A 14,073-nucleotide genomic window follows, 5' to 3' on the forward strand; every position below is an offset into this window, starting at 1 on the left:
TAGAAGTGTCATGAAGTTCCCACAAACAATGCCAACTGTTGATGCTGAAAATTGGCTCAAGCACAATTTTTTATTGAGACTTTGAATCGTTTACACCAGGTTTGATCTATTCAAATTACATTCTCAATCGGTTTACACAATTTTTCTCTTAACTCTCTTAATCGGGTCTGGGTCACTTGCTTTCGGAGTTTAGATATGAATTTGAGGGTGTATTTTGACAAAATATCAACTAGTTTGGTGTGATCCGAAATCTGTCTATTTTTCGAGTGAAAGGATCTTCTATTTATAGGCGGGAATGAATGTCTGCTTCATTCTTCTTTTCTGTTCTGATTCATTCATGTGCGCTAATTCTCATCTGCTGCTCATTGCACCTCCTCTTTTCGTCCTTTGAATCTATTAATTGCGTCTTTCTTTTCCTTATTGAGTTGTTCTCTGCATCTCTTCTTATTAAGAACTCTGCTCTTTTGTCTTCGAGTTTCTTGCTTTGCTTCTTTCTTTAGTGAAACAGTGCATTTATCGTCTATGATATTATAACATCAACTCTTTTTTCTTATTTCTATTTCTTGAAATTATTTTTTTACTTTTAGGCTTATTTTTATCTCTTACACTATATAACATAAAATTTTATTCAGACTATTTTTAAACTTTAATTATTCATACCCTTATTCCAGCCCTTTGCACGTACTTGTTCAATACATAAAATAATTCAAAACAATTTTGATGGATTTGGAAAGGTTTATTGTTGTGTAATTTATATTCTCAACCTTAGGTCTCCATTTTATGGTCTTACATATGAAAGAGAATATAATATAAGATTTGAAACCTTATAAAAAGTTCTTATCAACAACTTATTTTTAACACATGGATGCAATATGATTTGTTCTTTTTCTTCCGATTTTGGACTAATTAAGAAATACCAATATAAAGATCAATAACTATTAGTTACAACCAAAGGACTTTATACAACGAAGAAGTGATCATCATATAATAAACCACAAAACATATAAAAGAAAAACGACAACTCACAACATAATCCAAGCTTGCTTAGCCCTTAGAGCTTAAAAATAGGTAAAACCTATTAATTATTCAAAGAGTAATTATTAGTGCACACATAAATTATATACAAATTTAACACATACTCATGTGATAAGTTATTTTTAACAAATAGATCCATCTTTAAATAAAGATAGATAATTGGTTAAAATTACTTTACGTAAGTGTGGATTAAATTTGTGTATAATTTATGTGTGCAATATGATTATCCTTATTTTAATTAAGTGGCGTGGTAGTATTACTGCTTAGAGGGCTCTTTCCCAGGTTAGGTGGCCTTGGACTCGAAGTCGACCCTCCCCCTCGTCCGCCTGCACGTGGACTTGGCTCTCCTCTTATCTCCCTTGCTGCGCGAGGACTGTACCCATGCGCCACCTGACTCGGGCTCTCGAAAGCTCTCGGGGCATTGTGGGCTGGTGTCGACGTAGAGCTCGTGAGTTTAGAACTGCTCGTGCGCCTGAACTCACCTCTGCTTCGGGTCATAACTTCATCTAAAATTTCACCATCTCCTGCATATGAAGCCCCCGCTCCAATCTCTGATCCCTGTTGCCATGATAAGTTTATGTTAGTTTGTAGATATATATATTTCATTTCTTTTAATTTAATTATGGAAAATGGTTAAATATTCCTAAAGTGTCAATTGTGATGATGCTGGTGCCTAATAGCAAATGTTTAGAAAAAAAAATGAAAAATGAGTACCGTGGCGAGATTATAAGGCAGAGCTGGTGCCTCTTCGTACTCGGCGGCGTCGAGGTCTTGGAGATGAATCCCTTTGAAAAATTTAGGGAGGCAGTATTGTCTTACCGGAACCAAAAGCATAATCATTAGTGGAAACATGAGACCCGCTATTGGGACCCATGTGAGGCCGAAACATATGAGCAAATACACTGTTTGGAAAATTGTGAATGTTGCTATGGTCTTAAACGGCACCGTTTCCACGAATGTTGCGTGGTAGTCCTCGAGCACCCTGTTTGCCAAACACCAAATATTTAAAGACAAAAGCGAATGAATAAAAGTTGGAATTAAAATAATTATTATGATGTGTGTTTTACTTGAATCTTCTGCTAGGTGCGGTGAAGAGTAATAAGATCCTTTCCCAAAACTGGTTACCGGGCAAGCTTTCGATTGCCATGAAAGCAAAGTATCCCCAGAGGACTGAGGTGGGAATCATTTTGAGGACAGGCATGGCTGCAACACATCCTCCCACCATTGTAGCCTGGAGCAAGTTACTCACACGCTGTTCTTTCACTTCAACTGGCAAAAGATCATCTATCTCTTTTTCCACATCAAAAATTGTCTCGTCTACTGGTGCATCGATGTTTCCCATGCTTGAAGCTGCACTAATTGTCGTTTCTTTTAACTCATTCAATCCCTGCCCAACATTTGATAAACACTACACTCAACCTTGATCTTGATAAAGATGTTAAATGTATAAATGTTAAACAACAAGCTTAATTACCCGAGCTGAGGACTGTTGATAAATTAGAGGGGTCTGCATTTGTTGATAAACTTCTTGCATATTACCGTAAAGTTGTCCTAAACTAGCATTTTTCCTAATACTTCTACGTGCTGAGTCAACAAGTCTGTTACGAAGCAACTGCAAAAGAGAAATAAGTAATGATCAACTCAAAATAAAAGAGATGTAGTTGTTCTGATGTTAAATAGCAGAGAAGTAGTACCTGGTGTTTGAGAGTAGCTAAACTCTTGGTATGCATTGGGGACTGTGGGATGACTCCATTTGATGGTGGCACTCCAATCAGACCACACAGTAAAGTCTGTCATCATCCAAACGAAGTAGAATTCAGCACTTGAAAATGTAACAAACAACATATATATTAAAGGGTTGGTCTTTAATTTTTAATGTGTTTGTACCAGAAATCCTAGGAGAAGTAGGTCATAATGGTAAGAAGAAGGCTTTCTCAAGTTGAACTCATTTTGCTGAGCAAGCTGTGATGCTACGCTATGGTCAAAGTAGTAAAGCACCGCAATCATTGTTGCTGGAACGAATGCTCCTATGATATAGATAACTGGGACATTGAGCATGTCCTGTCATTTTGAAATGAAACTCATCATTAGTGCAATCAAACGTTGAGAATAAATACACAAAAAAACAGAGGAAAATGGCTTAAAACAAACACAAAAGGTGGATAAATGTCAACATGCCTTAACCACAGTCCAATTATCATATGCACCGGGAGACCATGGATTAGGACTAAAGAGTCGCCTAGGGATCCCTTTTGGGACATTGCTAGATGGTATGTATGACACTGCTGTCCACACTAGAACCATTAGTGGCACACCATAGTCTGCCACTAGGCTTCTAAGCCAACCTGTTCAAAAACTCAACCAGCTTAGCTTAGAAACAAAAAATATGAGAAAATGTTTCATAAGCACTTCATTTTGGAGTTCATCATACCAGAGCCGTATCTCCATGACCTTGCTTTTCGACTTCTTAATGCAGTGATCAAAAGGCCAAAGGAGAGAACTAAAGCAAACATTCCATTTGAAAATCTCCATGAAGGTATAAACTGTGGTGAGTTAGGATTTTCTCTCTTTGGTATGCGAAACTCGTCCACAATTCCCTAGTACACCAAAAAGTACAAAGAGTTAATTAATTCAAGTGCTGCATTAAACAGTACCCTAAAGCTAAAATTTGTGCTATTAAGAGTTCTTACTTTAATAGCCTGCTGCATAAAGAGCATGGCTATAAGGAGACCAAACAACTCTCCAGCAACACGGGTGAACCTATTGATGATTGAACAAGCTCCCAATATAGCCAGCATGAACAGCAGAAATGCAGTCCAAACACATATCCTTTAATGTTTAGAAAAGTCAGAACATATATTACATATATAAATTTGTACAACAAGTATAATTAATCAGAAGAAAACAGAGAAAAGGCAACTCACCATCCTGTCCAGGCTAAAAAGAGTTCACGACCAAGGTCAGGCCTTTCTTTAGCGAAATTGAACAAGAATGTGTACATGATGACAGTAGGCTCTGCCACTCCTAAAATCAGCAAAGGTTGACCACCGATGATTGAATGTATAATCCCACATAACGCTGTGGATGCCAAGGTTTGAACTGCCGTCAAAACTCCATCTGTAATTACCAAAGCCAATAGAATTTGTTTAAAAGAAGGATTATATGTTTATAAAAGTACTGCTTTTTAGGCAAAAGTAGAATGTTCTAAGTCAGATCTAAAAGTTTTTTCTTTTTATTTTTAGAAGTTGGTGCCCAATTATACATACCAGTGTTCCTCTCCAGTTGTTCACCGAATGAAATGACTGGGATTGCAGAAGCGAAAAATATGTAAGTGGTGGGAGCCAAAATCCTGCATCATCAGAAATCAAGGTCATTATAGGATATAATTTAGTAGTTTTAAATTTGATCAACTAATTACTGTACATATTATACCTGAAGCCAGCTTTAATGCCACTAGTCCAATCTTGCTTGTAGCACATCAATCTTCCTCTAAGGTCATTCTTGATCCCCCGGAATGGTACAAAGGTCTCTTCCATGGCCTTAATTTCTTTCTCTCTCAGCAGTGACCTATCTAACTAATTAACTATTGTAATATTATATGTATATGCAAGAACAGAGCTTCTCTACTATGTTACAATTTTCTACGGAGTTGTTGGAGTAATGGGTACCAGAGTTGCCATTATTTGATCATCAAATAGAAGATGATGATGATATTGACCAAAACAAACAACTAATATTAAGCTACACAATTACATGATCGATCTAACAAAAATATATATATACTTTGAATGATGTGGTTGCTGAGTTGATTGAGGATTCAACTGAGAAATAATACGGTTACATACTCTGATCAATGAAAAACTAAAAGAGAAAAAGTCTAACGAGGTTGTGGCGCTTGTGATGTGGTTATTGTAATTTACATAAAGTAGTACTCCAAATGAATTAATTAAAGGGCCTTGAAAACTGGTTTCTGGGTATATGATATGATATGATTTGATACGAGAATTTGGAAGCGAAATGGTTCCAAATATATAAGCTTTTAAAAACAGAGTTTTAGAAGGGTGGGAAGGTAGATTTGAAGCAGACACAGTTGCGGGTCAGAAGGGAAGGAAGTGAACCTCACTGTCATTAGTCATTTTTGGAGGTCTTACAGATCATCTACGTACGTATACTTCTCTCAACTCTGATGTTCCACCAATTAGGATTTGCCATGTCAGCACCCGGACCCACTTGGTCACCGTTGGATATTCTTCTTCAAACATTTGATGGTTGATCATGCGAGGCTTTGCTTGGTTTATAATAGACCTGGTTACAGGGGAGTCTCTACTCTACGTAAACCTCGTAAATTACATACAAGCCATGCCCATGTCGACAACCTGTAGTTGACCTTTAACATCATAAAATTGTATTTTATATATGGACCAATTAACTATTAAAACATTTGCATGATACCTTTACTTTCAAAAGACATATTGGCAAACACCCCCTTTATCAAATATTGTAATGACTTCTCTGAAATATATTATGGATATGTAATGGAGTTAGATTTAACTGGCTATTTTGGTTTTATAGGTTAACTTTAACAGAATATACTAATTATTAAACAGAATATTATTTATTAATTTTATAAATTTTATAATATGATTATATATATTTAAAAATAAAAATTATATAAATATTTTATATAAAGAAATTTAAATTTAAATTTAAAATATTTAAAATATTATTAATATTTTTTTATCATATTTTAAAATTTATTAATTTAACTTTAAATTAAAATAAAAATAATTATGTAAATATTTTACATAAAAAATTTAAATTTAAAATATTATAAATATTTTTAACCATATTTTTAATTATTTTATATTTTAAATTAAAATGGTTGTAATAAGAAATTGATTGTTTTTTGTTTTAGTTATGGTAAACCGATTTACACACTATATTTTTTGTAAAGTTTGTGAATAAAAAATCTATATATAAACATACTCAAATTTGGTTATGAGAGTTTTGGTTAACAACAATATAGTAAATTATAATATATGCATTATTGGATACTTTACCTAATTAAAAAAAATTTAAAATTTTAAAAAATATGTATCTATATAATCACATTCAAATAACATACTAATGTAACAATAGCTAAAAATTTTTTTAAAGATGATCAAAATCTTAAACTCTATTTTAAAAATTAAAAAAAAATACATTACTTAATTAAAAAAAAAATTAAACATACATGTATTGCACTTAACATTACTTAATTGAACTTATGTTAAAAAAAAATAATTATATACGTAATATCAACCTAGTGTATCTATTCTATATAAAGTGTGCCTATATAACTAAATTATTGGTTTATGAGAAATTCATGGGTGTGACTTTTTATTTATATTTAATAAAATAATAAAATATTATTAATATATAATAAAATAATAAAATAAAAATTTAAACTGATATTTGATATTTGAACTGATATTATTTATATATATACAATATTATATATTGTTCTCATGTGATATTATTTAACCATAAATTTACTATCCTATTTTGAATTTAATTAAAACCAATAAAATATATATACCTAATCTTGTACGTTCTCATTTTTTCTAATTTTTTTTTATTAAAGTTAATTATTTTAAATAAATAAAAATTCATAATAAAAATCTAATTTTTAAATTTTCTCTATTACTATACTATTTTGAATTTAATTAACAACAATAAAATATATGTACATATATTTTTCATTTTTTTAATATAAATTTTCTATATACATATATATATTTATACAAAAAAAAATAGAGATAAAAAATAGTAGTGAAGAGATCCAAAAAATTTCACATAAGCTTCAAACACACTCTAAAAAAAGTATCATTTATAATTCTACGTGTAACTAATTTATTTATTTATTTGGATGATTTTAGTCTATATATCTCAAATTATACTTTTTAATTTTTATAATTCGGTTATAGCAAGTAAGAATATTTGGGTTGATGTAATCATAACAGTATATATATAGCTTTATTAGTTGAGCATGAATTGTCCATTTGATTTTGTTTTAAGTTTAGATTTTACAATTGTATTTGAATACTTAGCTATATATATGTGGATCTTGAGTTTATCGGGTTAATTTGTTGAAAATATATGTTTACTGATTTGCTCAAAATAAATATACATAAACACATATATTTTGTTGAATCCAAATATACATAAACACATATATTTTGTTGAATCTATCATGGAGTGCTATGAGATTGATGAGAGGCTTCAAGAGAAGAATGATATTAAGATAAATTTGGAGAGCATTGCTTTGTTATAATATTATTTGGAAGCTATCATATTTCTTGTTTTTTATATTCTTTCTTTCATATGTCCAGTTATATGCCTGCTACCCTTATTCTTTATAATTTTATTATTACCGGCTCGAGTTAAGTGTCCATAGTAAGTGTGTAGCATTATTATTTTTTAAATATATTTCAAGCTAATCTCCATTCTCCTCTTCTCTTTCTGTAAATTTTAAATTTGACTTTTCACTATTGATTTTCAAATAACCCCACACACTAATTAAAATTAGTTTTTAAATCATTTTAAATTATATGATTATTTATTGAATCTTTCTTAATTAAATTATAGAACACATAACATAAAACTAAATATACGTGTCTTGCACGTAACTTTCTTCTAGTATATATATATATATCTTTATATATTGTAATGACTTTTTTCTTCATCATCTATTATACATTTACCTTGTAGTTGTAGGTATATGTAAAAAGATTTACATTAATTTAGTAAATTAACTAAATTTGAATATATATATATATATATAATAATAACTATTTATTTTCATAAATCTATCAAAATTACTTCTCCACATGTCGATTTTTTTTTTTCACAAAAGATTTTGATTAAAAAAAAGTACACATTAATGAAAATAGAGGTTAAAAAATTGTTCTACCATGTAACTCATTTTGAGTAGAAATTGCAATCTAAGCTAATTTATAGGCCGCATTCTTACAACATTTATTATGTTTTTATTTTTAAAAATTAAAAGCTAAAATAATATCGACAAAACATATATGTATATTAGTATAGTAGGTAGTAGTGAATCTCATGCAATGCATGCATGTGCCACCTAAAATCTCTTAGTGCGTATTATCTTTTTTTTTTTTTTAAATATATATATATATATATATTTTAAGCAAAAATATATAAATATATAAGAACATTTTTAAGTGAGAGTATTATTTTTTTAGGACAAACACGAAAATATTAAATTAAATCAGTTGTTATAGGAGCACTTAAGAATTTAGGATAAGCATTAATCCAAGCACGAACTCCTATCAAACTATAGTAATAAACTTAGCTAGTGCGTGGGCTACACCATTTGTAAAATACGAAATGGCATAACAAGAATCACCACCAACTGCAGCTATCAGAGAAATAATTCCATCAATAATTGATTTAAACATAAAATTAGAGTCTGCATATTTCACCAAACTACTAACTATTGAAGAATCTATCTCCACTCTCATCACATTGGGGCCCAACCTGGACGTCCAAATCAAACCCAACTGCAAAACTAGAAGTTTTGCCACCACCACCTGGAACTCACCAACCCCACCAATAGCCCACACCGCCCACACAAACCCCTCCTCACCTCGAATCACACCCCCAAAACCAACAAATCCCTTACTTGGAGTGACAGTCGCATCAATGGACAACACAAAGTTGCCATCAACAGGAGGCTGCCATCTTCTGCAAGCACCAGCAACCCTCCCCCTCACCCTCTCACCCCTACTTACCCACCCTTGCCCCGCACCAGCTCCACTACCCAGAAACTCATTACTTGAACCAACCGCACCATTAGCAGCAGCTGCACCAACCACACAAAAACTGCACTAGTAGCAACAGTCGCACCCGGTGCACCAGTAAACGCACCAATAGCAGCAATAAGAGGGCCATTATTCCTAACCCGCACCAACCGTACCAGCCCCTTGAAACTCTTCTAAAGAGACTCTCGCCAAATCACCTATGACCTCCGACCTCAATTGCTTTTTACCAAACAAAACTGAATTTCGATCATGCCACAGCCACCAATATACCATATCTAAAAAAGCAAAAGCATCTTGATCAAGCTCATCAAACAACCAAACCAATAACTATGATAACAAGCCAAACCTAAGCCGACACAATTGATTCCACATCTGTAACCTTTGCCACATCGAAATCAGCAAAGAACAAAGCACCAAAGCATGTTTCGGTGTCTCCGCTTCCTCCCCGCACTTATGACAAGTAGACTGAATATGGATTTTCCATTGTATCAATTGGGAATTTGTTGGGAGAGCCCGATAAAACATACGCCACAAATGTTTTTTTTTTAACTTTTTGGGGCACCCTTAAATTCCAAAGACCATTTCCATTTAGACAACTTTTGAACTCCCAGTCTTCTCACGAGCCAATTCATGCGCTAAAGTATATCCACTTTTAACAGTATAGCATCCATTCGTATTATAAACTAGATAGTTGAATCCATGTAGGAGTCGAATATATATCTTCCTTTTGGAGATCAGTATAAGGCTCACAAGGCTTCATGATTGTCGTTTAGTTTCTTATAAAAAAAAGTAATGGCCTCCATTTGAGATAGCATCTCCAATGTTAATTGCCCGAAAACACACAATAAACACCCTTGGTTTGAGAACCCCTACCTTATCCATGCCTTTCTCCTTCTAAAACCTACGAGAAAGACCTTCAAAAGGTCCCAAAGGGGGGTTAGGCCGAAGAACATAGCACATCATAGCTATTTTCCAATATAATACTTCCTCTTCTATATCCACCATATCTATTTTTACTCCAAAAGCTCTTTTAGGACTTCTTGCCTAATTTTTCCAAATTTCCCACACAAATTTTGAATCATATTAGGAGAGGGATGTAAAATAGGAGGAACACTACCCTTAACTAATTTCACTTGTGATTCACAACGTTTCATAGCCTCTAGAAAGCTCACAAAATCTATTCTGGCCTCATGTTTTCTTTGCAACTACACCAGCAACTACTTCGGAGAGAGTACTTCTGCTATTTCTTCACAGGCCCAGCAAGCCTAGGGCCCACCTAGCCCAAGGGCTCAAAATAAATTATTCCCTTTTCAAAATACACATTTTATTTTCTAAATAACGGCTCAAAAATATTTTTTTTCCTATGACTCACTAAATTTCAGGGTAGGCCCTTTTTCTTCAATAGTTTGTGCTGCTTTGTCTCCCATTTCATTCCCTTCCCCATTGTGAAAATCGTCATAAAAAACTGATAGAGCTTCGATACCTAAAATCTCTCCCATAGATTTGGTTTTAATGACCAAATCGGAAGACATCAACCCATGTTTCTTGTTTACCATAACGTCCTATTTTCCTTTCAACTTCAATCGCTCAGACGTGTTAGAACCAGATCCCTAAGATGCACTCTTGTGCTACAGGCCTCGACCTACCATGGCTCTAGTACGGGACTGAAGTTGAAGCCCTAGCAAAGCTCACCCTCCCTATAGTCTCATATATGTTGAATGATATAATAGTATCATAAATATATTTTTTAACATAATAAAAATATTTATATTATTAAATTTATGTTTGTCAATTTAGTGTGCTAATTTGTATTGACTAGCCTTCTACCGAAAAAAAAAATATAGCTCCAATAGAACATCCTTATTCAAAGAATTTAAAGAATTTTTTTGGGCTTTTTTTTTTATAAATGTACAACAAAAACAATATAATTATAAAAAACGTGCAAAAAAATTTATTTTAAAAACTTATACATTTTGAAAACTTATTACATGAATCCATACATTTTAATCATAAAATAATAAAATATGTTTACTAAAACTTAAAATAAACAATTCTGTAAAATTAATTAAACAGTTTTATAAAAATAAACAAGTTAAATATTTTTTTTTTATTAAAAGATAAATATTTATTATTTATTTTAGTATGAATTATTATAATTTAATAATTTTTTTTAATAAAATACAATATAAAAATTATAAACATTAATGTATATAAATATAAATCAATACTTAAAATTACTAAAAATAAACATGACACATAGAGTAATATAATAAATATATGTGAATATTATTATTTTGTATATTAAATTAGTATGTTTAATAAATAGAAAAAAAATAAACATATATATACAAAGTATTTTATATTATTAGTATGTTTATTATAATTGTAAACATAAAAATAGACATAGTCAATTTATACTATAGTAAAATAAGTATATTTTCTTTCTATTGTTTCTATATATTGATTATTTTCTAATGAGTTAGTAAACGAATTTTCTATTAAAGTATAATTCTTACATCAAAAAATAAATAAACAAAAGAACCAACAAGAATGGGAGAAACCAAAGAAGGCTAAAGTGCTATCAACAACAACACATCCTAGTTTGCCAAAAGGAAATGCTGAAAGCTCAAGTAACTCTTTCATAGTGCTACAGGAACAAAAGGAGGATGGTGTAGCTTCTCAGGTAGCTACTGAACATAGTGACTCTATTATTGTTTTTGATGCCTATGGATAGAACCAATATAGGGTGTTGGAATGTGAGGGGGTTGAATAAAATGGAAAAGCAGAACACAGTTTTTGATTTGTGTTGTTTGAATAAAATAGGGGTTTGTGGCTTATTGGAGACCAAGCTAAAGAGTACTAGTGGCATAAGAGAAATGATGGATAGGAAATTTGCTAATCGGGGAGTTTTTGGTTATACTAGTACTACCATTGAGAAACGTATTTTGATCATATGGAGGAAAGGTTACACTCGAGTTATTGTTGTTAGAGAGGACCCTCAATTTGTTTATTGCTATGTGAAGATGGCCGGTGATGCGAAAGCTATGAGCATTACATTTGTTTATGGTTATAACACTATAGATGAGAGAAAAGGGATGTGAGATGGAATGCTTAATCTTAGTTTCAAGGCCAAATCGTGGATTGTGACAGGGGACTTCAATGCTCTTTTTGAATTGGAAGATAGGAAGGGTGGTAATATGGTAACTTTGAATGACATCAGAGATGCTACTGATTGGATGGCACAAAGCTACATGGAAAAGCTTCTTAAGACTGGATCGGGTTTTACTTGGACCAACAATCAAGATGGGGACAAGAGAATATAATCAAAGATTGATCATACCCTTGTGAATGAAGACTGGACAAACAACTTTCCCTCGGTGCTAAAGCTCACTATAGCTGGGAGACTATATCTGATCATTGCTTGTGTGTTATTTCGATGGCTCCTAATGAGGAAATTGGGCACAAACCGTTTAGGTATTACAACTTTTGGGCAGATCATCCTAAATTTAAAGATGTGGTGCTTGAAGATTGGCATAGGCGGATGAAGAGAGAGGGAATGACTGCGTTGTACTTAGAGCTCATGCGTTTGAAACACACTATCAAAAGGTTCAACAGAGAGAAAATTAGGGATGTTGGAAAGAGGTATCATGAGGCCAAGGAGTATTATAGGGAGACTAGACTGCAAGCTCAAGAACATAGTGATGACATGTCCTACCAGCTAGCAGAGAAAGAGGCAGCTATGGAATTTAATGCCCAAGAAAAGATGTATCACAGCAATCTGAGACGAAGGAGCAAGGTCACTTGGTTGTGTAAAGGAGATGAGAACAATGCTTACTTCCTTGCTTTTCTGAAGAAAAAAAGGAGGATGGAAAATAGCATTGTTACTTATACAGATGAGCAAGGAGTGATCATAGATGACTTTAATGAAGTGGTTAAACACTTCATTCAGCATTTCGAAGGGTACATGGGGACTAGTTCTATCACAACTCAGAACCTGAGGTCAGATTGTATTGGAATTGGGAAATAGACTCAACTTGGAGCAGCAATTGAGTTTGATAAGACCTTTCACAAGCAAGGAAATAAAGAAGGCTTTCTTTAGTATTCCTGATTTAAATCCCCTAGGCCAGATGGATATGGAGCAGATTTTTTCAAGACTATGTGGCCTAAACTTGGAGCAGAATTCACTAAAGCAGTTGAAGACTTCTTCAAGACAGGCTTCATGCCTCGGGAATTACATGCTACCATGATCACTCTCATACTAAAGACAGAAAACCCTACTAAGGCTGTGGATTTCAGACCTATAGCCTATTGCTCAACTATGTACAAATGCATCTCGAAGTTGTTATGTTCTAGGCTTCCTCAAGTGCTTCCTGTACTGATTAATCAAAATCAAGGAGCGTTTGTTCAAGGGAGATCGATAGCCCACAATGTCATGATTCTTCAAGACCTTTTGAAGAATTACAAAAGGAATAACATATCCCCAAGGTGCACTCTCAAAGTGGACATCAGTAAAGCTTATGATACAGTTAGTTGGGAATTCTTGGAAGTGTTATTGAATGACTTTAAACTTCCATCGAGATTCATCATGTGGATAATGACTTGTTTGAAAGCTACCTCCTATTCGGTCTTGATGAATGGAAGAGTGCCAGGCAGCTTCAAAGGCATGAAGGGATTAAGACAAGGAGATCCGTTATCTCCTCTCTTATTTGTCATGATAATGGAGTATTTGACCAGGAGATTATTGCTAGCAGCAAACCAATCAAAGATCAGGTATCACCCTTTATGCAAGAATATTAAAGTTATCAATCTTTGCTTTGCGGATGACCTGATGTTTTTCCACAAAGGGGACTTAAGTTCAATTCAGGAGTTAAAGGAGGTTCTGGATGAATTTAGTGCAACTTCAGGTCTGGCCATCAATACTAACAAGTCTCACCTCAAATTTTTTTTTTTTTTGGGGGGGGGGGGGGGGGGTGTGTGAAAGAGGAAGACAAACAGGCTATGATGACAGAACTGGCCCATCATGAAGGATCCTATCCTCTAAAATATTTGGGAGTTCCTTTAAGACCAACAAAATGAAAAGTTGAAGATTGTGGTATGATAATCAAGAAGATAAGGCAAAGACTTCATACCTGGACAACAAGGCATCTCTCGTTTGCAAGTAGAGCTCAACTTATTCATTCTGTTCTGCTTGGGCTAAGAAACTATTGGA

General features: G+C 33.2%; 1 protein-coding gene across 1 annotated transcript; it reads right to left on the reverse strand.

Annotated features, from left to right (window-relative positions):
* Positions 1 to 876: 876 nt before the first annotated feature.
* LOC115710758 (boron transporter 1) lies at positions 877 to 5,524 on the reverse strand. The gene is made up of 12 exons (XM_030639125.2): positions 4,468 to 5,524; positions 4,302 to 4,384; positions 3,960 to 4,152; positions 3,726 to 3,864; positions 3,467 to 3,632; positions 3,214 to 3,380; positions 2,923 to 3,096; positions 2,730 to 2,825; positions 2,510 to 2,647; positions 2,103 to 2,422; positions 1,750 to 2,017; positions 877 to 1,593 (listed from the first exon to the last, which is right to left on the reverse strand). The coding sequence occupies exons 1-12, from the start codon at positions 4,569 to 4,571 to the stop codon at positions 1,270 to 1,272; spliced, it is 2,172 nt and encodes a 723-aa protein (XP_030494985.2). The 5' UTR covers positions 4,572 to 5,524; the 3' UTR covers positions 877 to 1,269.
* Between the last annotated feature and the right edge of the window lie 8,549 nt (positions 5,525 to 14,073).

This window comes from Cannabis sativa, unplaced genomic scaffold (assembly GCF_029168945.1).
Source record: "Cannabis sativa cultivar Pink pepper isolate KNU-18-1 unplaced genomic scaffold, ASM2916894v1 Contig3, whole genome shotgun sequence".
Lineage (NCBI taxonomy): Eukaryota > Viridiplantae > Streptophyta > Magnoliopsida > Rosales > Cannabaceae > Cannabis > Cannabis sativa.

Bases quoted from the DNA above. Each gene is read 5' to 3' on its own strand.
- LOC115710758 (XM_030639125.2), bottom strand. From the start codon at position 4,571: ATGGAAGAGACCTTTGTACCATTCCGGGGGATCAAGAATGACCTTAGA. The intron at 3,633-3,725 runs GTAAGAACTCTT...TTGGTGTACTAG, and splicing joins TTATGCAGCAGGCTATTAAA to GGAATTGTGGACGAGTTTCG. The intron at 3,381-3,466 runs GTATGATGAACT...GTTTTTGAACAG, and splicing joins GTCATGGAGATACGGCTCTG to GTTGGCTTAGAAGCCTAGTG.